The 27,867-nt window shown below is 44.4% G+C and overlaps 1 protein-coding gene across 2 annotated transcripts in view; it reads left to right on the top strand.

The window, feature by feature from the left end:
• The window catches only part of LOC137534515 (zinc finger protein 271-like), a 49,949-nt gene that overhangs the window by 3,141 nt on the left and 18,941 nt on the right, over positions 1–27,867 (top strand). Inside the window, exons 2-3 of one of the 2 annotated variants that reach the window (XM_068256046.1) lie at positions 18,309–18,437; positions 22,667–23,434. In XM_068256046.1, the coding sequence (XP_068112147.1) occupies positions 22,699–23,434 (736 nt within the window). In that variant the 5' untranslated portion in view covers positions 18,309–18,437; positions 22,667–22,698. The remainder of the gene's footprint in view (positions 1–18,308; positions 18,438–22,666; positions 23,435–27,867) is intronic. The other variant, XM_068256047.1, reaches the window with a different exon arrangement.

Here is a 27,867-nt window from a genome sequence, read left to right as displayed (position 1 = left end):
GCGTATTATTAAGATTCTCTCGAATTTGCGGGCTTGAGGGATAGATTTACCTAGTAACATGAAGGTGGGGTCCAGGGGAATCGTTATATCCAAGACTTTAAAAATAAGATTTTGGATTTTACTCCAGAAGGGAGCTAAAAGAGGGCAGAACCAAAAAATATGTTCTATTGACCTTTTAAGCCCACATCCCCTCCAACAGAGATCCGAAGAGCCTGGGTATATACGTGATAGGGTAGCGGGAGTTAAGTACCATCTGAACAGTATTTTGTATATGTTTTCTTTAATTTGTACGCACATTGATGAGTCTTTAGCATTCTGCCAAATGGATTCCCAGTCTTTGTTTGAGATAGGCCGGGAGAGGGAAGATTCCCATTTGGTCATATAATCGTGATTTGGAGAAAGAGAGTATGAATTAGTGCACAGGAGGGAGTAGATTTGAGTAATAAGGCCCTTTTGATGCCCTTTGTGAGTACAAAGGTCCTCGAAGATCGTTATAGGTTTAATGGAGGTAGGATTAGGGATTAAGGATCTCAAGAAATGTATAATTTGATTATACTCAAAGAGGAGTTTAAGTGAGGGGGGGTACTTTTCACATAATTGATCGTAAGTTATTAAGTTTGTGGAGTTAGTTTGCAACCAGTCTTGTAGCCGAAAGTATCCCCTCGAGTACCATTGTGTCATGAAGTTATGCTCAAGGCCTGGTTTGAATTTGGGGTTACCCAGAATTGGTACTAGTCTATGGGAGGCCTGCAGACCGGTTTCAGGAGGAATAGAAGACCAGATGCGGATAGTGAATCTGGTAGAAGATAGGCCCAAAGAGGTTGGAGGAGAGTGAGATCTGTCGGACCAGATATACAGTATGAGGCCAGTGAATAGGGTAAAACTTGGGTAGCTTCTATCAGTGCCCATTTGGTTTTGACTGTGAAGTCTGACCATTCAGTTAGTTGACGCAGATGAGCTGCTTTGTAGTAAAATGCTATGTTGGGTAGACCTAAGCCCCCCTGATCCCTAAGGGCCATCATGACTTTTTTGGAGACCCTTGGTTTCTGATGGTTCCATATAAATTTGCCTATTTCCCGTTGTAGGGACAGTTGGGAGGAGGGGACTGCTATTGGTAGGGTTTCGAATAGGTATAGGATGCGGGGTAGTATGTTCATTTTAACTGAGTATAGCCGTCCTATCCACGAAATATGAAATTTGGTCCATTTATGGAGGTCTTGAATAATAGAGTGGATTATTTGGGGGAAGTTATGCTTATATAGGGAGTTATATGATGTTGTAAGGAAGATGCCTAAATATTTCAAGGAATGTTTTTTCCAATTAAAGTTGTAGGATGTCTGCAGTGTCTCAAGAAGAGGGGGAGGGATGTTGATAGGAAGAGCTTCTGTTTTGTCATGATTGAGCTTATATCCAGAGAGTTCTTCGTATTCTCGGAGTACCCGTTTAAGGGTCGGGAGAGTCATAAGTGGGTCGACCAGGCCAGGGTCAACAGGACGTCGTCAGCAAAAAGGGAGATTTTATGTTCCCATTTACCCTGGACAACCCCTTTAATGTCAGTGTTTTTACGAATGGCACAAGCCAGGGGTTCTATGCTGAGAGCAAAGAGTAAAGGGGAGAGTGGACACCCCTGTCTTGTGCCATTTTTTTATAGGGAAAAAAGTAGGGGGGGCTGCAGGGAGTTTAACAGATGTGGTGGGTTTAGAGTAGAGGAATCTAATTAAATTATAGAATGGGCCTGAGAATCCTTGATGTTCTAGGAGGGAAAAAAGAAAAGACCATGAGAGCCTATAGAAGGCCTTTTTACGCGTCCAGACTCAGGAGTACGGAAGGCCTCCGAGAGGCCCCCATGAGTTCTATTAAGTTTACAGCTTTTCTAGTATTGTCTCCTGCTTGTCTTCCTTGGATGAAGCCTACTTGGTCGTTGTTCACGAGGGATAGGAGTATGGGGTTGAGTCTGTTGGCCATGGCTTTTGTGATGAGTTTCAGATCGGAATTTAAGAGCGATATGGGCCTATAGCTCTGGGGCACCGAAGGATCTTTCCCTTGCTTAGGAATAACTGTGATCAGGGACCTCAAGAAGGAGTCTGGAGTTTGCTTTCCCGATAGGAGTTTATTGCCCAAGGTGATTAGGTGGGGAAGGAGGATAGGTTTAAATACTTTGTAATATTTATATGAGAGACCATCTGGACCTGGGGTTTTGGAGGAAGGGAGGTTTTTGAAGATTTCTTCAAATTCTTCCATCGTGAAAGGAGAGTTTAAGGAGGTTAGTTGAGAGGCGGAGAGCTTAGGAAGGTTTAGGGGGTCTAGGAAGGTAGAGATACGAGTGGACTGGGAAGGATCCTGAAGGCGGTTGGGGAGATCATAGAGGCCTTTGTAGTAATCAGTGAATATAATAGCGGTTTTAGAAGGGTCATAATGAATGGTACCTTTAGAGTCCTTCATAGAGTATATTTGGGCTTGTGAATTTTTGGGATTTAATTTCCTAGCCAAAATTGTATGAGGTTTGTTGCCCCTTTCAAAGATTAGTTGTCTGGTCCAGCGAAGACTTTTCTCCAATTGAGTAAGTTGAATCTGTTTAATTTCTAATTTTAGGGCTTGGATAGCAGCAAAGTTTTCAGAAGTAGAGTTTCCCTTAAATAGGTCTCGAGCCTCTGAAAGTTTTTGATATAAGTCGCGGAGTAGACAACTATTCATACGTTTTCTCTTAGTTCCTTCTGCTATTAGTATGCCCCTAATAAAGGCTTTGTGGGCTTCCCATACCACTCCAAAAGATTCGACAGAGGGGATATTAGTCGCGAAGAATGATTGAAGGTCGTCATTTAGTTTGGAGATTAGAGTTTTGTCCTGGAGCATTGATTCATTGAGTCTCCAGTGGAGAGGCTTATGGGGGTTAGCATACCAGTTGAGATCTATGGATACTCCCTGGTGGTCAGACCAGGCTACCGGGTGGATTTGAGAGTTAGAGAGAATAGAAACTACTGAGGCACGGGCAAAGAAGTAGTCTAGTCTAGAGCTTGAGGCATGAGGTGGGGAAAAAAAAGTGAATTCTATAGATTTGGGGTGGACTATTCTCCAAAGATCGAGCAATTGCTGCTTTCTCATTAGAACTCTGAATTGTCTAGAATTTCTTTCGTGTAGAGGGGAGGGGAGGAGTTTAAAGTCGAAGATCTGTCTAGATGAGAGGAAAAAGCTAGGTTGAAGTCTCCTCCTAGAATTAACGCGCCTTCAGTCACCTTTTGTAGTTTTAAAAGAAAGGATGAGAGGAAGGAAGTTTGATTAGTATTTGGGATGTAAACTGTAGCTAATGTTATGGGTTTTCCAGCCATAGAGCCTTTTAATATTAGGTACCTTCCCTGTGAATCGGTAATAGTGCGAGTAATTTGGAGAGGAACACCTTTTCTAACCAGGATTGCTACTCCAGCCTTTTTTTGAGGGCCCGAGGATAGAAATGTTTCTGTATAGAGCTTACTAATGAACCGTGGGGGGTCAGTTTGTTTAAAATGGGTCTCTTGTATCATTGCTAAATCTACCTCCAACCTCTTTAGATCTTTAACCAGCTGAGCGGTCTGGACGAGCTCAGCTTGTCCAACACCGCCAGCGGCTGCCGCTCAGGCCCTGCTGGGCCGATTTTAATGAAATAAAAAGCAGCACACGCAGCCGGCACTTTGCCAGCCGCGTGTGCTGCCTGATCGCCGCCGCTCTGCGGCGATTCGCCGCGAGCAGCGGCGAAAGAGGGTCCCCCCAGCCGCCTGAGCCCAGCGTAGCCGGAACAAAAAGTTCCGGCCAGCGCTAAGGGCTGGATCGGAGGCGGCTGACGTCAGGACGTCGGCTGACGTCGATGACGTCACTCCGCTCGTCGCTATGGCGACGATATAAGCAAAACAAGGAAGGCCGCTCATTGCGGCCTTCCTTGTTTATTCTGGGCGGCGGAGGCGATCGGAAGATCGCCTCCGGAGCGCCCTCTAGTGGGCTTTCATGCAGCCAACTTTCAGTTGGCTGCATGAAATAGTTTTTTTTTTATTTAAAAAAAACCCTCCCGCAGCCACCCTGGCGATTTAATCAGAACGCCAGGGTGGTTAAGGAGAGCATGTCTTTTCTGTGGAGAGTTAAGCCCCTTGGCATTAATTGTAAAGCATCTAACCATGGTCGAAAGAGGGGGAGTTGACTTTAGTGGGGTAGAATGGGAACCGACCTATATTAGAGCAAATAATTGCTGTGGTGAACCATAAACTATATATTAACCTCCTTAGCGGTAACCCCGTGTGTGACACGGGGTAAGCCGCCGGAGGGTGCCGCTCAGGCCCTGCTGGGCCGATTTACTTAATTTTTTTTTTGCTGGACGCAGCTAGCACTTTGCTAGCTGCGCCAGCACCCCGATCGCCGCCGCCGCGCGCCCGATCGCCGCTATCCGGTGCGGCGCGCGGCCCCCCCCCCCCAGACCCCGAGCGCTGCCTGGCCAATCAGTGCCAGGCAGCGCCGAGGGGTGGATCGTGTCTCCCAATGACGTCCCGACGTCGCTGACGTCGGTGACGTCATTCCGCCCCATCGCCATGGCGACGGGGGAAGCCCTCCAGGAAATCCCGTTCTTTGAACGGGATTTCCTGATCGCCTATCGCCGGAGGCGATCGGCGGGGCTGGGGGGATGCCGCTGAGCAGCGGCTATCATGTAGCGAGCCCTCGGCTCGCTACATGATTTAAAAAAAAAAAAATTAAAAAAAAACTGATGCGCTGCCCCCTGGCGGTATTTTTCATACCGCCAAGGGGGTTAAACACAAAACAATATATAACAAAAAAACAATGCGGTTGCCACTGTAAAAAACGTGGCTACATGTCAGGGCGGCATAATTACACCACCCAATTGAGGATGCCCAGAGAGGGGGGCTCTGGGGAAACAGATAACCCCCCGATCGGGGAAGCCTCCTGAGGAGCATGCTGGGTCTCCGAGTGCCCACCCAAGGGCCGGAGCTAGCGTATATAGCCTCCTGGGATATCGAAGGTCTTATTTCTCAGCAACAGACTAAAAACTAGTAATATGCACAACATTGAAAACAGGCCTAGAAATCAACATATCATAGGTTGAGAAGCATAACATTACTGATTATGGTTGATATATATGAAGTCAGACATCTGGGGGAAAGTATTCCTTTGAAAGTTAAGAGATAAAGCACATCAAGGTTTGAGTATGCAGTAGGCCTCCTTAACGAGGAGATAGGTGTTATAGTAAAATGATGATCTTTCCTGTAGCAGTTGCTTTTTATTCAGGTGGTTTGTGCGTCCATGTTTTCTGGGGCAGCTTGAGATGAGAAACTACGAAGAGGGACTTTGGTCCACTCGGAGATATGGCGGACTTTGCGCGGGGGAGATGCTTCCGGAGATCTGTGATTGGGGGATGCGTAGTTAGGAGGTAGTCTCAGGCCCATTTGTTTAAGGAAGAAATCTGCGTTGTCAATGTCAGTTAGGGAGAAAGTCATTCCTCCTTTGGTTGCGGATAGTCTGAAGGGGAATCCCCAGTGGTAGGGAATCTTTGCTTCACGGAGTAGTTGGGTGACTGGTCTGAGAGACCTGCGTTTGGCGAGGGTTATTAGGGAGAGATCATTATAAATAAATCTAGCTTTGGGATATTCCTTAGAGCTTTAAATAGTGCTTCTTTAGCTTCATAGTAATGTAAGCGGATGACAACGTCCTTTGGCCTGCCTGCTGTGGTCTGTCTCTCGCCCAGGGCCCTATGAGCCCTGTACATTCTCCAGAGCTCAGGGGGAAGGTCAGGAACAGTTGTAGAAAAAAGTTCCAATAAGTGTACATTAAGAGTGTCATTAGTAACTTTCATGGAGATACCTTTCACGCGTACATTCTGCCTGCGTTCTCTGTTCTCTAAATCCTCATGAGCAGAGCGGAGACTTTGTAAGTCGGAGGACATTACACGCTGATCGTCCTCCATGTTAGCTTGTTTGAGTGCAATAGAGTCCACTTTGGATTCCAGTGCGTTTGTGCGAGTCCCAATATCATTTATTTCTGCCTTCAGCTCATTTACTGCTGTTAGGATCAAAGACTGAAGTGATGATGTCATGATCGCTGCTGCAGCAGGTATTGCTGGAAGTAGTAGTGCTGCAGCTCAGGCAGTTCTGATCTCTTTCCATGCAAGCTGCATAGCTTTGTCTGCCTTTCCCTGATGTCAGCTTGTGACTGATTATCATTCACCTGTGTGGGAATTTGCATGTCTGCTCCCATTGGATGACCTCAGTATAAAGATCTGCTTCCTGCAGGACTGCTCGGGTTACCATAGCTTCAGTTTAAGCCCGTCTTGCTGTTGCTTCAGCCCCAGATCGTGTTTCTTGTTCTAAAGATACTTTGCTGGTCTTTGCATCATATATTGGTTCATTGCCAATATATATGCATACCAGCACGTTTATTATTTTCCTTGTATTCGTGTTACGTTGATACATCAGTGTCGCTGATGTATACGTACACGAACTGTTTATATCCTGTGTGCAGTTAGTCAGCTTTTCAGCACGTTTTGGTGGGTTGCGCGTATCGTGATCACCCGTGCTGAGTTAGTTACCCTGCTCCTGGTTCTGTTTGTGGATTGCGTTCATCTCTGCGAAGAGATAACGAATCCTTCTGAATCCTGTTCTGTTACCATTTGTGGATTGCGTTCATCTCTGCGAAGAGATAGCGAATCCTTCTGAGTCCTGTTCCCTGTATTACTCCAGTCCTAGTCAGTGTTCCTGCTTATGTCATATATCGGTTCATTGCCGATATATACATATGTTAGTCAGACGTTACAAATAGTTTCATTGATAGCTGTAATTGTAATACGCTAGGAAAACATACTTATTGTATATTTGTCTGTGTTACGTTCATCTATCTTGATCCTGCTATTTCCTGACTATCCTGTCCTGTCTTTGTGAGGCACGCCATCGCTGCAACGCATTGGCTGCCTCATTCCAGTCTGTCTTGTTGTGGACGCTTGCTGGCACTAAGTAGCGGCTAGCTAGCAAGCGTTCATTCTGTCTACCTGTCCTGATCTCCTCAGTTCTGGTTTATGCGCTCAGCGCTACTTTGCGCTGAGACGTTATAGCGAAAGTATTGTTTGTGGCTGTCGGATCTGCACCGGCTCTGTGCGCCACAATCTCCTATTGGAGTCAGTCCTCCCCTCCACTATACTAGGGATAGCCTGTTTCCTTGTGCTAGTGTGTGTACCTCCTCCACGTCCGCTCATGCGTTGCATGCTGACTGTGGAGAATACACCACCAAGCCTTACAGATGAGTGCATAGTCTCGTAATGCCTCTGTAAAGTAGCCTCTAATAATGTGGCAGTGATTCTTTCCGCGTTACCTTGCTGAGATCCAGCTCCTGACTGTGGCTGGGCGGATGGATCGGCGCCATCTTGGGAGGGAGGACAGAGGAATCTGTCCATCGTGCCTGCAGCCGTTCCGGGCTTAGTGGGAGCTTTGCCAGCCATATCCCTCTGTTCACGAGGGTGTCTGCAGGAGGAACGAGGTGGAGCCGCGCTGTGATGGCTTCTGGCAGCGGTGAGATGAGAGCTCCTCTCTTAGGCGGCCATCTCAGGGAAGCCCGCGCATGCGCCTTAGATTTCCCCATGTTTTAACGTCCTATTTGGAGATAATTCCTGTTAGCAATTTTGTAAAAATCAGTTTTTGTGAGTATGATTTGTCTGTGAACCAGATTCAGCCATCAAAAGAGCCACATCTGGCTCCCGAGCCATAGGTTCCCTAGCCCTGCTCTATAGGATCGAGAGACTTTCCTCTCCTTAGGTACCGTATTTTCCGCTGTATAAGACGCTCCGGAATATAAGACGCACCCAAGTTTGGAGGGCAAAAACCAGGGGAAAAAAATACTAAACCTGGTGCGTCCATATTCCAGGAGCGTCTTGTACATGTCCTTCTGTGTGTCCTAATGTGTGCTCCTGTGCTTTCCTTCTGTGTGTCCTCCTGTGCCCCCATGTGTCCTCCTGTGCCCTCCATGTGTCCTGTGTGTCCTTCTGTGCCCCCATGTGTCGTCCTGTGCCCCCCATGTGTCCTCCTGTGCCCCCCATGTTCCCTCCTGTGCCCCCCATGTGCCCTCCTGTGCCCCCCATGTGTCCTCCTGCGCCCCCATGTGTCCTCCTGCACCCCCATGTGTCCTCCTGCGCCCCCATGTGTCCTCCTGTGCCCCCATGTGTCCTCCTGTGCCTCCTTGTGTCCTGTGTGTCCTTATGTGCCCCCTCATGTGTGCTTCTGTGCCCCCCATATGTCCTCCTGTGGCCCCCAATGTGTCCTCATTTGCCCCTCATGTCGCCTCTGTGCCCCCCATATGTCCTCCTGTGGCCCCCAATGTGTCCTCATTTGCCCCTCATGTCGCCTCTGTGCCCCCCATATGTCCTCCTGTGGCCTCCAATGTGTCCTCATTTGCCCCTCATGTCACCTCTGTGCCAGCAATATGCCCTCCTGTGGCCCCCAATGTGTCCTCATTTGCCCCTTATGTCGCCTCTGTGCCCCCCATATGTCCTCCTATGGCCCCCAATGTGTCCTCATTTGCCCCTCATGTCACCTCTGTGCCCCCCATATGCCCTCCTGTGGCCCCCAATGTGTCCTCATTTGCCCCTCATGTCACCTCTGTGCCCCCCATATGTCCTCCTGTGGCCCCCAATGTGTCCTCATTTGCCCCTAATGTCACCTCTGTGCCCCCCATATGTCCACCTGTGGCCCCCAATATGTCCTCATTTGCCCCTCATGTCGCCTCTTTGCCCACCTCATATGTCCTCCTGTGGCCCCCAATGTGTCCTCACTTGCCCCTCATGTTACCTCTGTCCCCCCATGTGTCCTCCTGTGCCGCCCTGCCTTCTCCGTGTGCCTTCCTCCCTCCCACCTGAGTTTTCTGATCCCCCGTCCCCGAGTGTCAATACCCGCAACTTACCTTTAACATGGTCCAGCGCCGATCCCAGATAATTGCGCTGCCCCCCGCTAGCATGCGCTCCCTCCCCCTTGCGAATCTGGCCCCCCGGGTGTGTGAATCAATAGCGGCAGCTTACCTCCACAATGCACCCGCGATGAATGGAGACGTCCCTCTCCCCGGCACTTCGCGCTCTAGTGACTGGCTTGAACTGTGCGTCATCAGTTCAAGCCAGTCACTAGAGCGCGAAATGCCGGGGAGAGGGATGTCTCCAATCATCGCGGGTGCATTGTGGATAAAGTATAGAGAAACCGAGAGCCCAATATAGTGTAGTATGTTAAGCATAAATGAAATAAAGGTTATCGTGAGAAAATTATACTCACAAACATGGGTTACCACAAAGGCAACCACTGTATAGGCAGGTGAGGAGATTAGACCTGTCCTCACTCAGGGATAAGAAGTCGCTCTCTGTAGATGCAAAAGGGGGTAGATCACCCCTCCACCAGGGGTGGACACGGTATAGCAGTAGGAGAACAGAGGCGAGCGGGAGGGAGGGAGGAAGGCAGGCACGCAAGCAGGCACAGTACTATTTAATAAATGTGATTGCTACTATTCAGACAGTCTTTCGTGTCTGCTTTATGGAGGTAAGTCCACCACTTCCTCCTAGCAAATTTTAAAATTTTTATCCGCTTTTATCCTGCTGGCGCCTCTGTTCTCCTACTGCTATACCGTGTCCACCCCTGGTGGAGGGGTGATCTACCCCCTTTCGCATCTACAGAGAGCGACTTCTTATCCCTGAGTGAGGACAGGTCTAATCTCCTCACCTGCCTATACAGTGGTTGCCTTTGTGGTAACCCATGTTTGTGAGTATAATTTTCTCACGATAACCTTTATTTCATTTATGCTTAACATACTACACTATATTGGGCTCTCGGTTTCTCTATACTTTATCCACAATGCACCCGTGATGAATGGAGACATCCCTCTCCCCGGCACTTCGCGCTCTAGTGACTGGCTTGAACTGATGACGCACAGTTCAAGCCAGTCACTAGAGCGCGAAGTGCCGGGGAGAGGGATGTCTCCATTCATCGCGGGTGCATTGTGGAGGTAAGCTGCCGCTACTGATTCACACACCCGGGGGGGCCAGATCCGCAAGGGGGAGGGAGCGCATGCTAGCGGGGGGCAGCGCAATTATCTGGGATCGGCGCTGGAGCATGTTAAAGGTAAGTTGCGGCTATTGACACTCGGGGACGGGGCATCAGAAAACTCGAGCGGGAGGGAGGGAGGAAGGCAGGCACGCAAGCAGGCACTGAAAGGCAGGGAATCCCCGACGTGGCGGCGGGTCAGCGGTTCGTAGCGGCGGGCGTTCGTAAGTCGGGAATTCCCTGCCTTTGCCGTATAAGACGCAGGGACTTCTTCTCCCTATTTTTGGGGGAGAAAAAGTGCGTCTTATACGGCGAAAAATACAGTAAGTATCTGGCTGATTATTTTTTTTAGGTTCTCATTTACTTTCACTATCCTGATCATCCCCCTTGTGGTAATTGCCATACAAGAGACATGCAGGGACTGGAGACATTGTTGGAAGAGGTAATTGTGTCATTCTTGTTATATATTGAGCAGAGCAGAGGTCGAGGTGGACATAATTTGTTACAGAGAAGGTCATAATACACCTGTCACTATCCTGATCATCCCTCTTGGAGTAATTGCCATACAAGAGACTTACATAACTGTGGTGCCTTGTTTGCCAGTTTTCTAATGTTCCCCCTACATCTGCCATAGATTATGGTTGGCATCTCACCTTCCTAGTAATAATTTTCAGTGACATCACGGAGATAAGAGAAGATGTACACTCACCTAAAGGATTATTAGGAACACTATACTAATCCGATGTTTGACCCCCTTCCGCCTTCAGAACTGCCTTAATTCTACGTGGCATTGATTCAACAAGGTGCTGAAAGCATTCTTTAGAAATGTTGGCCCATATTGATAGGATAGCATCTTGTAGTTGATGGAGATTTGTGGGATGCACATCCAGGGCACGAAGCTCCCGTTCCATCACATCCCAAAGATGCTCTATTGGGTTTGAGATCTGGTGATTGTAGGGGGCATTTTAGTACAGTAAACTCATTGTCATGTTCAAGAAACCAATTTGAAATGATTTGAGCCTTGTGACCTGGTGCATTATTCTGCTGGAAGTAGCCATCAGAGGATGGGTACATGGTGGTCATGAAGGGATGGACATGGTCTAAAAAATGCTCAGGTAGCCCATGTGGCAAGAAAACATCCCCCACACCATTACACCACCACCACCAGCCTGCACAGTGGTAACAAGGTATGATGGATCCATATTCTCATTCTATTTACGCCAAATTCTGACTCTTATCGAGACTCATCAGACCAGGCAACATTTTTCCAGTCTTCAACTGTCTGATTTTGGTGAGCTTGTGCAAATTGTAGCCGGTTTTCCTATTTGTAGTGAAGATGAGTGATACCCAGTGGGGTCTTCTGCTATTGTACCCCATCCGCCTTACATAGTTACATAGTTATTTTGGTTGAAAAAAGACATACGTCCATCGAGTTCAACCAGTATAAAGTACAACACCAGCCTGCTCCCTCACATATCCCTGTTGATCCAGAGGAAGGCGAAAAAACCCTTACAAGGCATGGTCCAATTAGCCCCTAAAGGGAAAAATTCCTTCCCGACTCCAGATGGCAATCAGATAAAATCCCTGGATCAACATCATTAGGCATTACCTAGTAATTGTAGCCATGGATGTCTTTCAACGCATGGAAAGCATCTAAGCCCCCTTTAAATGCAGGTATAGAGTTTGCCATAACGACTTCCTGTGGCAATGAGGCCACATCTTAATCACTCTTAATCACTCTTACTGTAAAGAACCCTTTCCTAAATAAATGGCTAAAACGTTTTTCCTCCATGCGCAGATCATGTCCTCTAGTCCTTAGAGAAGGCCTAGGGAATGTTAATTAGATCCCCTCTAAGGCGTCTTTTCTCTAGACGAAATAAACCCAGTTTATCTAACCTTTCTTGATAAGTGAGACCCTCCATCCCACATATCAATTTTGTTGCTCGTCTCTGCACCTGCTCTAAAACTGCAATATCTTTTTTGTAATGTGGTGCCCAGAACTGAATTCCATATTCCAGATGTGGCCTTACTAGAGAGTTAAACAGGGGCAATATTATGCGAGCATCTCGAGTTTTTATTTCCCTTTTAATGCATCCCAAAATTTTGTTAGCTTTAGCTACAGCGGCTTGGCATTGAGTACGATTATTTAACTTGTTGTCAATGAGTACTCCTAAGTACTTCTCCAAGTTTGATGTCCCCAACTGTATCCCATTTATTTTGTATGGTGCTAGACCATTAGTACGTTCAAAATGCATGACTTTACATTTGTCAACATTGATTTTCATCTGCCATGTATGTGCCCATATAGCCATCCTATCTAGATCCTGTTGCAATATGACACTATCTTCCTGAGAGTTGATGATTCTGCACAATTTTGTATCCTCTGCAAAAACAGCAACATTGCTCACTACTGCATCTACTAGGTCATTAATAAATAAATTGAAGAGCACTGGACCCAGAACAGACCCCTGTGGGACCCCACTGCTAACAGTCTCCCATTTTGTGTACGATCCATTGACCACAACTCTTTGTTTTCTGTCCATTAGCCAGTTCCCTATCCATGCACACAAACTCTTCCCCAGTCCTTGCATCCTCAACTTTTGCACCAGACTTTTGTGGGGAACAGTGTCGAAGGCCTTTGCAAAGTCCAAGTATATCACATCTACAGCATTCCCAATATCCATATTAGCATTCACTACCTCATAAATGCTGAGCATGTTAGTCAAACAGGACCTGTCTTTAGTAAACCCATGTTGATGCTGAGAAATAAGATTTTCTACTATGAAGTCATGTATAGTATCTCTTAGTAACCCCTCAAATAGTTTGCATACAACTGATGTTAAGCTTACAGGTCTATAATTTCCTGGATCTGATTTTTTGCCCTTCTTAAATAATGGGAAAACGTGGGCTGTACGCCAATCCACTGGGACTCTGCCAGTTGCAAGAGAGTCACAAAAGATAAGATAAAGGGGTTTATCTATAACTGAACTTAATTCCCTTAGGACCCGAGGATGCATGCCATCCGGGCCAGGTGCCTTGTCTATTTTTAATTTATTTAGTCTTACCTTCACTTCTTCCTGCGTTAAGTATTTCCTGCCTTAAGGTTGTGCGAGTTGTGGCTTCACAAATGCTTTGCTGCATACCTCGGTTGTAACGAGTGGTTATTTCAGTCAACGTTGCTCTTCTATCAGCTTGAATCAGTCGGCCCATTTTCCTCTGACCTCTAGCATCAACAAGACATTTTCGCCCACAAGACTGCAGCATACTGGATGTTTTTCCCTTTTCACACCATTCTTTGTAAACCCTAGAAATGGTTGTACGTGAAAATCCCAATAACTGAGCATCTGGCACCAACAACCATGCCACGCTCAGAATTGCTTAGATCACCTGTCTTTCCCATTCTAACCTTCAATTTGGAGTTCAGGAGATTGTCTTGACCAGGCCCACACCCCTAAATGCATTGACGTAACTGCCATGTGATTGGTTGATTAGATAACTGCATTAATGAGAGATTTTACAGGTGTTCCTAATAATCGTTTAGGTTAGTGTATATTGAATATAGCCATATCCCTCAAGTGCTGGCATTCCCTGTATAGCCTCTTCTGCCCATAGCATTATTATTATTGATTTATTAAGCACCAATATTTCTGTGGCGCTATGCAAAGTAAGAAGCAAACATGGGGTACATAATAATACAGACAGTGGTACACACCAATATCCAAAATACAGAATTGGTATGGTAACTACAGTGACAAATGTAACATGATTAATCGCAAATTCCAAGACACGAAGGGGTGAGAGAACCCTGCCCTTACAAGCTTACAATCTAAAGGAATGGGGGGAGGACAAAAGCACGGGTAGTATACAATAATCATAGGGAGCGGCCTAAGGTAGAGTGTATTCTTTTTGGAAAAAGTTTTGAGGGAGTGCTTAAAGTTATCAAAGGTTGGAGAGTGATGGATGGGCTGTGGAAGGGTATTCCAGAGGTAGGATGAAGCACGTGAGAAATCTTGTACAGTATATGTGAATGCGAGGAAGACTAAAGAATGTCATGTGTAGCTCTGAGATTGCGGTTGGGTTGGTATCTGGAAACTAGCGAGGAGATGTACGGGGGAGAGAGATTGTGGAGAGCTTTGTAGGTTAGGGTTAAAGAGAAACTCCAACCAAGAATTTAACTTTATCCCAATCAGTAGCTGATACCCCCTTTTACATGAGAAATATATTGATTTTCACAAACAGACCATCAGGGGGCGCTGTATGACTGATATTGTGGTGAAACCCCTCCCACAAGAAGCTCTGAGGACGGCGGTACTTTTGGCAGTTTGTTACAATGTAACAAGGTTCACAGACAGGAATTAGCTGTTTACAGCTGCCTCTAACAGCCAAAACAGCTAGCAGCAGCTACATAACCTGCCCACAGTAAAAATGTCACCATGTAATAAATGTCAGAATGTAAATCGGGGAGAGGAAGAATTTTACAATGGGCAAACACTGACTAAATCATTTATACATAATTATTGTAAAAATGAACCTCTTTTTTTATTACATTATTTTCACTGGAGTTCCTCTTTAAGACTTTGAATTTAATCATCTGGTTAATTTGGTAGCCAAAGAAGAGCTTGACAGAGAGGAGCAGCAGAGGAAGAGTGAGAAGAAAGATGAGTGAGACAAGCAGCTGAGTTCAGTACTAACTGGAGTGGTGCACAAAATACTATGGTACAATAGTCCAGACTAGGGTTGCAATGGTATAAATATCCACAGTATGATAACCGTTTAAAAAAATACCACGATATGACGGTATATGGTCTTACACAATTATTTGGACCCGGGTCACCCCCTTACATTAAATAATATGCCCCCCACACCAGTATGGTAGTCAGATGTGCCCTACTACCTCAGCATACATATAATTAAGCCACCGAGAGATTTGGGCGCAGGGTAAAGCTGTAAAACAGCTCACCCTTCTGCAAAAGTCCTGGCGGTGTTAAATAATATTCCCCCTCCAGGTCGCTATGGATAGTGGTGAAAGATCTAATTCAGCTTCCAGCTATTGCAGGCAGCCGAATTACAGTGTTTTAATAGTAATTTGTGCTCTGTCTTTTGATGGCACCCAAATTACTCACAGAGCACCACTATAGCTGTAATTCCTATTACAACCTATGGCGGTAACGGCTGCGCCCAAATCTCTGGCGCTGTTTTCACAGAGCTCCACTCCCTCCAGTATAGCTAGTTAGGCGTAGATGCCCCCAGTATAAGTAGCCAGGAATAGGTGCAGCCAGTAGTAGGTGGCCCAGTATAGGTAGCCAGTAATAGGTGGCCGCAGTATAGGTAGCCAGGACTAGGTGTAGCCAGGAATAGGTGGCTGCAGTATCCGTAGCCAGGAATAGGTGGCCTCAGTATAAATAGCCGGGAACAGGTGCAGCCAGTAATAGGTGGCCGCAGTATAGCTAGCCAGGATTAGGTGTAGTCAGTAATAGGTGGCCGCAGAATAGTTGTAGACAGCAATAGGTGGCCGCATTATAGGTAGCCAGGAATGGGTTAAACCAGTAATAGATGGCCGCAGTATAGGTAGCCAGTAATAGGTGTCCGCAGTAGCCAGGAATAGGTGGCCACAGTATAGGTAGCCAGGAATAGGTGTAACCAGTAATAGATGGCCGCAGGATACAGGCCTGTGGAGTCGGAGTCGAGGCAATTTTGGGTGCCTGGAGTCGGGAAAAAATACACCGACTCCGACTCCTAATGAATTTAAACTGTAATTAAAATAGAAAATATTATAAAGTTCTATTGCTCAGATAATAGTCATCATAAATAATTTATACATACAGTAATAGCTGTGCTTAGTCTACAAAAATGAAATAAACCAATCAAAATTAATGACTTGTGCTGCTTCAATAAGGCAGTCCCCGTATTTTTAAAGTCAGATATACACATCTGATTGTGACTGTATATATGATGTGTACACAGGAATCTCTTATATATACTAAATAACATCTATGCTGTAAGTATAAAGCCTGATGTGTAGCCGTGTCACTAATAGAGATGGTCAATGAGATGGAAATAATTCTGTGCTGATGCGGGTTTATGCAAATGTTCTTTGCTCATGAAATCAAATAATTTGATATGTTGTTAAAATTTGATTTGGTGACTACGAATTAAATGGTACCTGAGAAGGATGAAAAGAAAAGTTTTATACATACCTGGGGCTTCTTCCAGCCCCCTTCAGGCTAATCAGTCCCTCGCTGTCCACCTCCACCACCTGGATCTTCTGCTATGAGTCCTGGTAATTCAGCCAGTCAGCCCAGTCCGGCTGCATGCCGCTTCCTTAGCCAGGAGCGTTCTGCACCTGTGCAATAGTGCTACGCAGGTGTAGTACGCTCCCGGCGGCGGAGTGTGTGCATGTGCACTACGCCAGACTGGCTCAAGTACCTGGACTCATAGCAGAAGATCCAGGTGGCGGAGGAGGACAGCGAGGGACTGATTAGCCTGAAGGGGCTGGAGGAAGCCCCAGGTATGTATAAAACTTTAATTTCATCTGTCTCAGGTTTACTTTGTTACACAGTAGTATACTCTACGTATGCACTCTCCACAGAGCTGCAGGGAATACACTGAGAATGTTGTGCACATTGAACACAGAGGTGTTGTCTGTCACCCATAAACCTTGGTCAGATTGTGCATGAAGAATGTGTAATAGTGGAAAAATCCCCTTATTCCCCTGCAGAGTACCTGCATATCACTCTTACATGTACCCACAGTCACATTGCCCAGGGCCTGATAGATGTTCTTTGTTCCGGTCTGTACCTTTTACAAGTACTCTTACCAAGGACTAGTTTTAGTCTAAAGGGAATAAATATAGTAGTCTACATATCCTTCTCACTTCAGTTGTCTTGTAAAATTCCTAAGCATTGGCAGTTAAGAGACGAATTTCATGTTACATACTTTCAATCAACAAAATTGTAATATGCAAATTGTCGGAGTCGAGGAGTCGGTGGAATCCTAAACTGAGGCGTCGGAGTCAGTGGATTTTTGTACCGATTCCACAGCCCTGGCAGTATAGGTAGCCAGTAATAGGTGTCCACAGTAGACAGCAATAGGTGTCCACAGTATAGGTAGCCAGGAATAGGTGTAACCAGTAATAGATGGCCGCAGTACAGGTAGCCAGTAATAGGTGTCCGCAGTAGCCAGGAATAGGTATAGACAGCAATAGGTGGCCGCAGTTTAGGTAGTCAGGATAGATGCAGCCAGTATAGAGAGACCGATGGAGGGGAGGGGGGGGGGGGGGACAGCGGCAGGGTTAAACTAATTCTCACTTGCCGGGGTCCTGCGCGTATACTTCTTTCTTCTTCCTGTTCTTGCGTTCCATTCCCTTGTAACAGTTACAGTGAGAAGGAATGCAAGAACAGGAAGAAGTAAGTAGTACACATGCGCAGGACCCCAGCAAGTGAGTATTTAACCCCACTGCTGTTCGTGCGCCCACCGCTGCATCGCATTTATATTCTGTACTTCTTGCTTTTTACAATACCTACCTTCTCAAGTAATGGTGTCACCTTCACCCCATAGTTCACTCAGGTTATTCCTGCATTATTTCTGCAATATTTCTTAGGTGGCTATCTTCCCACACACTATTATGGTCGCACCACTTTTAATTATACACCACTTTCTAATATGGCCTCAATAGTCCCTCCTCATCTTGTGGGCATGCACAATCATGCATCGATGCACAACAGGTTCACCTCACGGTCCGCCCGCCGCCATGTCACGCCCACTGTCGCCTTCACATACTTGCCCCAAGCCATTTATGTAGTGCAGATCACTACACTCAAACGCTGCAGAGGTGCCCTGCTTGTCCTGACTCTTATACAGGTAAACCACCAGCACCTATTTCTGCACAATTCTAGCTTATATCTGTCACTATAAATTTCACCTAACTTGATGTTGTACAATGTATTTTTTGTGTGAAATACCCTCATTAATTTAAAGTACTTTTAAATAAATGCTGGGCCAAGTATATTATACTATAATAGTGTTCTTTATTTAACATATGTGTATGTGTGGTGCTTGTATATAGGATATGCAAAGCGCTGCAGGTCCTCAACCTTTAATAATAATATAGGCTACTATTCCAACAGCCGTCACATACTATAGTGGATGAATACCAAGGGAATATGCATATGATTATATCACCCTATAGTTATTAAATGAAGTTCATTGCTACCATGTAAATATTTATTGTACATTTTTTAAGTCCAAATTTCTGTATTCCTTTTATTGTAGTTGCTCTTTTTTTATTTGCCTGAGGAAGCGGGCTGTTGATCCACAAAACCAAACACGTAGCAGCACTTTGTGAAATAAGAAACATTTGTTCTTAATCAATACTAACTTTTTCGAGTCTTCTGTGTCTAGGTAAGTCCACCATTATACTCCCCCTTTAACATATTTTATTTTGTGTTTGTGCCTCTGTTTCAAAAATAGAGTATGGAATATGGATCTTTGAATTTAGCTGTGAGGGCTGGTGCACACCAAAACCCGCTAGCAGATCCGCAAAATGCTAGCAGATTTTGAAACGCTTTTTTTTAATTTTTCTATGGCGTTTTGCTAGCGTTTTGCGGATTGCTGCTGCGGTTTTCAGTATAGTAGATTTCATATATTGTTACAGTAAAGCTGTTACTGAACAGCTTCTGTAACAAAAACGCCTGCAAAACCGCTCTGAACAGGCGTTTTTCAGAGCGGTTTGCGTTTTTCCTATACTTAACATTGAGGCAGAAACGCATCCACAATCCAAAAAATGCCTCACCCAGGCATTTTTCGTTTCTGCAAAACGCCGCCTGCTCCGGTGTGCACCACCCCATTGAGATACATTGACCAAGCGGATCCGCAGCCGCAAGCGGATCTGAAAACGCCCAAAAAGCCGCTCGGTGTGCACCAGCCCTAAGACGCTTATTGGCCACTTAGTAAGAGCTGTTTCTGTGGATTGGTTAGAGCGAAAGCCAGACTGGAACTGATTAAGCAGGGAGTTAGCAGATAAATAATTACTTAGTTCAGAATGTATGTGTCGTTCAAGTAAATTAGATGTAAACGGGAGAAGTGACACAGAGCAGTAGTTGGCGTGTGCATTGCCATATTGCCCTGCAGTGTAGCCATATGCCCTTCACAATATAACCCCCCCCCCCCCCCCAAATTATTGTAGCACCCTCCTTGGGTAGTTGTCATCTCTCTTCCCCCTCCGGGACATTTCAGTTAGGTGTTTGAAATGTGATCGATGTCCTTATGTTGAATGATAATGGGAGCTAAGGAAGTGGGTAAAGGGGAGGGGTAAAGACCTCACTGTATAAATTGTAAGGGTGCGTGCACATGTCCAATTGTGAATGGCCAATCTTACCACTTCCATGTAGTGTTAGAGCTTGCCTACACAATCTGTTTATAACGTTCAAAATTTGTTAGCCCTCATACTACTAAGAAGTGGTAAAATTGGCCAATCAAATCTGGATGTGTGTGCACACCTTAAGTTTTACAGATATTGAAATTGACAAATAAGACTGGCCCCTGAGCTACATTGCTATGCGATCAATAACTGGAGTGAAACAGTTTATATGGTTGAGAGATGTCTGATGGGAATTTAATACCGATGTAAATGATGAATTTTTAGTGACCTGCAGGTTGTGAGCGGGTATCCAGGCGTGTACATCTTTAGGAAGACAACGCGCAGGGAGTAGTAGAATGTTACTTAGTGTTGTAGGCCTTTAGTACTGAGAACTATGCAGAGTATTTACATGGTGGATTAGTTTAGATTTTTTTAGATTAGTTTATTTCTCTTACTGCTAAAAATCATGCATCTAAATAAACCATTTATCACTTGTGGTGTTTTACTTCAATGAGAAGTGTTTTTACGTATAACGCACAGCTGTTCTGGAAGGCAGGCCTGTATCTCTTCCCTGTGAAGGAGGACATTTTCCCTGATAGCTTTTTCCAGTAGCTGTTCATAGCAACAGTCGTTGATTCTTGCAGCCAATAATATTTTGAGTTGTTGCTGATCAGTGGAGGTCTCTGGGAGGGAGGTTCTGATGGAGCAGGATCTGCCCAGTGTGTCCATTTTCAGCAGATCAGTCAGTGCCTTTGGATGACTATATTCATTGCATCTCTGATAAAAGAAGCCAGTGTGGAGTCAGGAGCCACTGGTGTTGGGTAGTCCCACAGTGGGAGAGGTTGGAGTCTGCCCAAACGTGATGGCTGCTGGGTCACAGCTAGGGGGTGGAGCCAGGTGACAAGGGGCGTGGCTGGTAGGACAAGCAGAGAAGATAGAGGTTGCAGCCGGAGAGTGGTTCGGCGGTCTGTGCTGATTCGGTCCTGGTATTGGCTCTGTCCCAGCTGGGAGGTTTGTTGCTATGGCTATTGGAGGGTTTGGGGTTAGTATATGATGGGAAGGTGGGCTCAGGTATGGTCAGGATATGGAGCTGTTGTCCCATCTGCCCAGTTTATCAGGTGCCAGGGCCATAAGTGTTGATAATGTATTGCTAATTAGCTGCAGGCCTCGGTTCCCATCTTCCTCTGTCTCCAGCTGTTCTCTCTTCACATCCTCATCCATCTACCGCTGCCGGCACTGCTGTAACCTCCCAGGAATGTGTGCATGGAGAGGAGGAGAGACGCACCAGATGATGAGCAGGGCACACAGGAAGAGAGGACTGTGGTACTGAATGTGCAGAATACCACAGCTTATAGGATATTATCAGTCCCTAGCAAATTATGTTCTTGTCTGTGCTCTGTTTATTAGTGGTAATATCTTACAGATATAATTTGTTTAAAAAAATTAACAATTAAGGAAGCAGGCGCTGATCACTTCCTGTATTAGAGGCAGAGGATCAGCATGACTGCCAGGCAACTGGTATTGCTTAAAAGGAAATAAACATGGCAGCCTCCATATACCTCTGTTAAGTTGTCCTTTAACCAAAGCAGGAAAAAACTGTAATAATCAATGCAATGGAGTAAGAAAACCTATTAAAATGCAAAAATATTTTTATTTTTTTTTACAAAATACAGTATTACCATCCCATAGTCCCATATACATTCCAAAGCAAGGAAAACACCCTTCCCCCCCCATAAGATTACAAAGGCCGGAGATGTCCCCTGCCTATCTGCCAGAGAGCCAATGGTTCACAGTTCACAACTGGGTGTCCCCAGTGTCGCTGGTCATTGGAATCCACTAAAGATTTACTTGCATAACCAGCAAAGATGGATCGCAATTTGAGCTCACAAGCCCTTTAAATGAAGTGATTGTGTTAAAGGAATGCTTTAGTTGCCTCACATTTTTCTGCAATCATTTTGTTCAGTCCAATGGATTAAAGCTGAAAGTCTGCACTTCAGCTGTATCTGAGCTGTTGCATTTAAAATTCATTTTGGTAATGCACAGAACACTAATTATAAAAAAAGATGTCTTTGTTTAAATATTTACGGGCTTAACTGTAGATCTGCTGTGTAGGATCTGTTTATCATTGTGGATGGACGTTTATTTGCTTGAAACAAGCTCCTGTTAATCTTTAGCAGGAATATATAGTTGAGTCGAGGATACATGCAATAACAACTGGCCAGTGAGCTCAAATTCTGGATCCATCTTTGCTGTTTATGCAAGTAAATATTTAGGGGATTCCAGTGAGTGTGGACCAATGACACTGGGGACACCCAGTTGTGAACTGTGAACCAGTTAGCTGTCTGGCAGATAGGCAGAGGACATCTCAGCCTGATGAAGCGGGATTGTTACCTGCGAAACGCGTTGCATTGTGGAGCTTCCAATAAATGTTTTTTTTTTAATTAAAATACTGGTCTGTTGATCTACACGGGAGGTAAGTCCTCCATAACTTCCCCCTTTTTAAACAGTTTTTCAACGTTTTTATCCTAGTTTGGTGCCTCTGTTCAAATGTATACATATTGTCTAGGGGACATCTCAGGTCTTTGTAATCTTATAGGGGAGGGGCTTTTTCCTTGCTTAGAAATGTATTGGCCTACTGACATTTTAAATCGCTACATAATCTGAGCCCTGGATACATAAGACGTGCTGCAGCTTTATAGTAATCCCTGCATTCTCAGATCCACAGGTTCTAATAATCTAATCATACCCAAAGTCCACCTGAAAAAAGTTGACAGAGCCTTCTGTCATGCTGCTCCTACATTATGGAACTCCCGACCTCAGCAGATCAGGACAGCTCCATCTCTAGATGTGTTTAAATCCAGACTGAAAACACACCTGTTCAGTTTGGTATTTTCAGAAATATAATTTTTGTTGTGTTTATACTTCATTCTACTACCAACTACTAAATCTGAGAGAGCCTGAATTGCTCTGTGGGAGAAAAGCTCTATAGAAATGTTATTTGTTGTTCTTATTGTATATGGGATTATGTGATGGTAATATTGTATTTTGTAAGAAATAAAACATATTTTTGAATTGTAATAATTTTTCTTACTCCTTTGTATTGATTATTACAGTTTTTTTTGTTATGTTTAACAGGAAGTATTTAGTACCCACTTCCTTTATTGTTGTTTTTTCATATCTATATTGCGGGTAATATATGTATGTCAGTATAGGCAGTGTACTCTCCCACTCTAAGGTTGTTTGATCATATATCATTTGTTACCTTTTCCAGAAAGATCTGAGCTCAAAGAACAAGAGACCCACATGAGGAGTGATCAGCAGTCTATGGAGGGTTACATGATGGGGACAGTTAAAGAGATGTATGTGAGGGGAGATGAGCCGACTATGGAGACGGGTGACATGATGAGGCCAATTAAAGAGGAAGAAGAAGAAATGTATGTGAGTAGTGATCAGCTGTCTAGGGAGGAAGGTGACATAATGGGGGCAGTTAATGAGGAAGAAGAGGAGACTTATGTAAGGAGTGATCGGCTGTTTGCAGAGGAGGGTGACATGATGAGGCCAATTAAAGAGGAAGCAGAAGAGATGTATGCGAGTGGTGATCAGCTGTCTGTGGAGGAGGGTAATGTGATGAGGAAAATTAAAGAGGAAGAAGAAGAAGAAGAGACATATGCAAAATGTGATCACCAGTTTACAGAGGAGGGTTACATGATGATGAAAATTAAAGAGGAAGAAGAGGAGTCATATGTGAGGAGTGATCAACTGTTTGCGGAGGAGGGTGACCTCATGGGGACAATTAAAGAGGAGGAAGAGGAAGAGACAGATATGAGTGAGGATACGCTGTCTGCAGAGGAGGGTGACATGATGAGGACAATTAAAGAGGAAGAGACAGAGACAGATGTGAGTGATGATCAGCTGTCTGCAGAGGAGGGTGACATAAGGACAATTAAAGAGGAAGAGACAGAGACAGATGTGAGTGATGATCAGCTGTCTGCAGAGGAAGGTGACATGATGAGGACAACTCTTAGAGAGAGCAGAACAAGTGAGTATTCAACATTAAATATTGGATATGTTTTTAGTTATTATGACTGTGTCACTGCTCACCTACTGGCCTGATTCAGGGTTATTCTATGTACTCATGTTAGGTTTTTGTCATCTTAACCATTTCAGCCCACGGGTATTTTTCACCTTCTGCATCAGAGCAATTTTCCCCTCCCATTCATTCGCTAATAACTTTATCACTACTTAACACAATTTATTGATCTATATCTTGTTTTTTCTGCCACTAATTAGGCTTTCTTTTAGTGGTACGTTTTTGCTAAGAATTATTTTTTTATAAATGCATTTTAACAGGATTAATAAGAAAAAAAATGGAAAAAATTTATTATTTCTCAGTTTTCGTACATTATAGCTTTAAAATAATCCACGCTACCATAATTAAAACCTATGTATTTTATTTGCACATTTGTCTCGGTTATGACACCATTTAAATTTTGCCCCTATCACAATGTATGGCGCCAAATTTGGAAATAATGGTGCATTTTTTTCCGTTTTGTGTCCATCACTATTCACAAGCTTATAATTTAAAAAATGTTCCTAATATACCCCCTTCATATGCATATTTAAAAAGCTCAGACCCTTAGGTAATTTTTTTTTTTTTTTTTTTAATTGTAATTTTTTTTCCATTAAAAATTTTAGTTGGGTAATATTTTGGTATAGGAAATAAAAAGTTAATTTTTAATGTTGTTATATGTGTAAAAATTTTTTGTAAAATGTATGTAGATGTAGTTTTACTATTTGGCCACAAGATGGCCACCTTGAGTTTATTTTCTCCTGGTGCTTCTCAATCACCGGAAGCACAAGGAGGGCGGGGAAACTTTTTTATTTATTTTTTTTCAGAAAGACTGAAGCCTCCGGTAAGAGCGCTTCGTTTTTTCTGCTTGGGACACGGATCGATGATCGGGAACCATGTGCCCGTTTACTGATCCCAGGGCTAAGGGGGGACAGCACGGGGGCACGCCCGCGATCGCGAGCGGGAGTGTGCCAAAACGCGGCAGAGCAGCCGCCTGGACGCGAGGATCACGTCCAGGCGGCGAGAATGGTTAAACTGTAATTCTTGATTGTACAGTATTTGGTGACAGCTTAATAACAACACTACAGACACCCTGATGGTTCTGGAGTACCAGGTTCTGTGCTGTGGAGAGGGTGAGGTGATGAATGATTAAGACACACCCTGCTACATCTCGCAGTAAAAATACAATGCTTATCAGGCAAGGACTTTCCACCCACGAGAGTTGCATTTAGATGCATTTATAACTTATTGCAAGCATACTGTACAGTCACATTACACACACCACACCCCTATTACTTCTCACATTCCCTATGTACATAGTGTGTTTATACCTCATTACAGGCACACTGTGCAGTCACATTACACGCATCATAATCATATTACTTCTCACATTCCCTGTGTACATAGTGTGTTTATACCTCATTACAGGCACACTGTGCAGTCACATTACACACATCACACCCCTATTACCTCTCACATTCCCTGTGTACATAGTGTGTTTATACCTCATTACAGGCATACTGTGCAGTCACATTACACACATCACACCCCTATTACTTCTCACATTTCCTGTGAATATGGACTTGATTCACTAAGACAAATAGTATGCCTTATCAAAGTTAACACTCCTTATCAAAGTTAACATGCCTTATCAGAGTAGCATAGCGATGCAGGGGCTCAGGGCAGGGCGAGTGAAGCTTCCGTCATTGCCAATTAGCAGGCATAAGTTCGTAGTGCTCGCTATGCTACTCTGATAAGGCATAGTAACTTTGATAAGGCTTGCTATTAGTCTTAGTGAATCAAGCCCAATGTGTTTATACCTCATTACAGGCACAGTGTACAGTCACATTACACACATCACACCCCTATTACTCCTCACATTCCTTGTGTACATAGTGTGTATATACCTCATTACAGGCACACTGTGCAGTCACATTACACACATCACACCCCTATTACTTCTCACATTCCCTGTGTACATAGTATGTTTATACCTCATTACAGGCATACTGTGCAGTCACATTACACACATCACACCACTATTACTTCTCCCATTCCCTGTGTACATAGTGTGTTTATACCTCATTACAGGCACACTGTGCAGTCACATTACACACATCATAATCATATTACTTCTCACATTCCCTGTGTACATAGTGTGTTTATACCTCATTACAGGCATACCGTGCAGCCACATTACACATCACACCCATATTACTTCTCACATTCCCTGTGTACATAGTGGGTTTATACCTCATTACAGGCACACTGTGCAGTCACATTACACATCATACCCCTATTACTTCTCACATTCCCTGTGTACATAGTGTGTTTATACCTCATTACAGGCATACCGTGCAGCCACATTACACATCACACCCATATTACTTCTCACATTCCCTGTGTACATAGTGTGTTTATACCTCATTACAGGCACACCGTGCAGCCACATTACACATCACACCCATATTACTTCTCACATTCCCTGTGTACATAGTGTGTTTATACCTCATTACAGGCACACTGTACAGTCACATTACACACATCACACCCCTATTACTTCTCACATTCCCTGTGTACATAGTGTCTTTATACCTCATTACAGGCACACTGTGCAGTCACATTACACACATCATAATCATATTACTTCTCACATTCCCTGTGTACATAGTGGGTTTATACCTCATTACAGGCACACTGTGCAGTCACATTACACACATCACACCACTATTACTTCTCCCATTCCCTGTGAATATGGACTTGATTCACTAAGACAAATAGTATGTCTTATCAAAGTTAACACTCCTTATCAAAGTTAACATGCCTTATCAGAGTAGCATAGCAAGCGATACGAACCCGCAGGGGCTCAGGGCAGGGCGAGTGAAGCTCCCGTCATTGCCAATTAGCAGGCATAAGTTCGTAGTGCTCGCTATGCTACTCTGATAAGGCGTACTAACTTTGATAAGGCTTGCTATTTGTCTTAGTGAATCAAGCCCAATGTGTTTATACTTCATTACAGGCACAGTGTACAGTCACATTACACACATCACACTCCTATTACTTCTCACATTCCCTGTGTACATAGTGTGTTTATACCTCATTACAGGGACACTGTGCAGTCACATTACACACATCACACCCCTGTTACTCCTCACATTCCCTGTGTACATAGTGTGTTTATAACTCATTACAGGCAAACTGTGCAGTCACATTACACACATCACACCACTATTACTTCTCCCATTCCCTGTGTACATAGTGTGTTTATAACTCATTACAGGCATACTGTGCAGTCACATTACACACATCACACCCCTATTACTTCTCCCATTCCCTGTGTACATAGTGTGTTTATACCTCATTACAGGCACAGTGTACAGTCACATTACACACATCACACTCCTATTACTTCTCATATTCCCTGTGTATATATAGTGTGTTTATACCTCCTCACAGGCATACTGTGCAGCCACATTACACATCACACCACTATTACTTCTCACATTCCTTGTGTACATAGTGTGTTTATACCTCATTACAGGGACACTGTGCAGTCACATTACACACATCACACCCCTGTTACTCCTCACATTCCCTGTGTACATAGCGTGTTTATACCTCATTACAGGCATACTGTGCAGTCACATTACACACATTACACCCCTATTACTTCTCACATTCCCTGTGTACATAGTGTGTTTATACCTCATTACAGGCACACTGTGCAGTCACATTACACAAAACACACCACTATTACTTCTCACATTCCCTGTGTACATAGTGCGTTTATACTTAATTACTGGCACACCGTGCATTCACATCACACCCCTATTACTTCTCACATTCCCTGTGTGCATAGTGTGTTTATACCTCATTACAGGCATACTGTGCAGTCACATTACAGACATCACACCCCTATTACTTCCCACATTCCCTGTGTACATAGTGTGTTTATACCTCATTACAGGCATACTGTGCAGTCACATTACACACATCACACCCCTATTACTTCTCACATTCCCTGTGTGCATTGTGTGTTTATACCTCATTACAGGCACAGTGAGCAGTCACATTACAGACATCACACCCCTATTACTTCCCACATTCCCTGTGTACATAGTGTGTTTATACCTCATTACAGGCATACTGTGCAGTCACATTACACACATCACACCCCTATTACTTCTCACATTCCCTGTGTACATAGTGTGTTTATACCTCATTACAGGCATACTGTTCAGTCACATTACACACATCACACCCCTATTACTTATCATATTCCCTGTGTTCATAGTGTGTTTATACCTCACTAGTGACCTTAGCCCATTTAAAAACTGGCTAGGTCTGTCACGCTCATCCACCGCATACACGCCCGCGCTTCCTGGCCCAGTCCTCCTCTGCAA

Source organism: Hyperolius riggenbachi, chromosome 10 (genome assembly GCF_040937935.1).
Source record: "Hyperolius riggenbachi isolate aHypRig1 chromosome 10, aHypRig1.pri, whole genome shotgun sequence".
Lineage (NCBI taxonomy): Eukaryota > Metazoa > Chordata > Amphibia > Anura > Hyperoliidae > Hyperolius > Hyperolius riggenbachi.
This window is presented reverse-complemented; position numbering and strand designations above follow the sequence as displayed.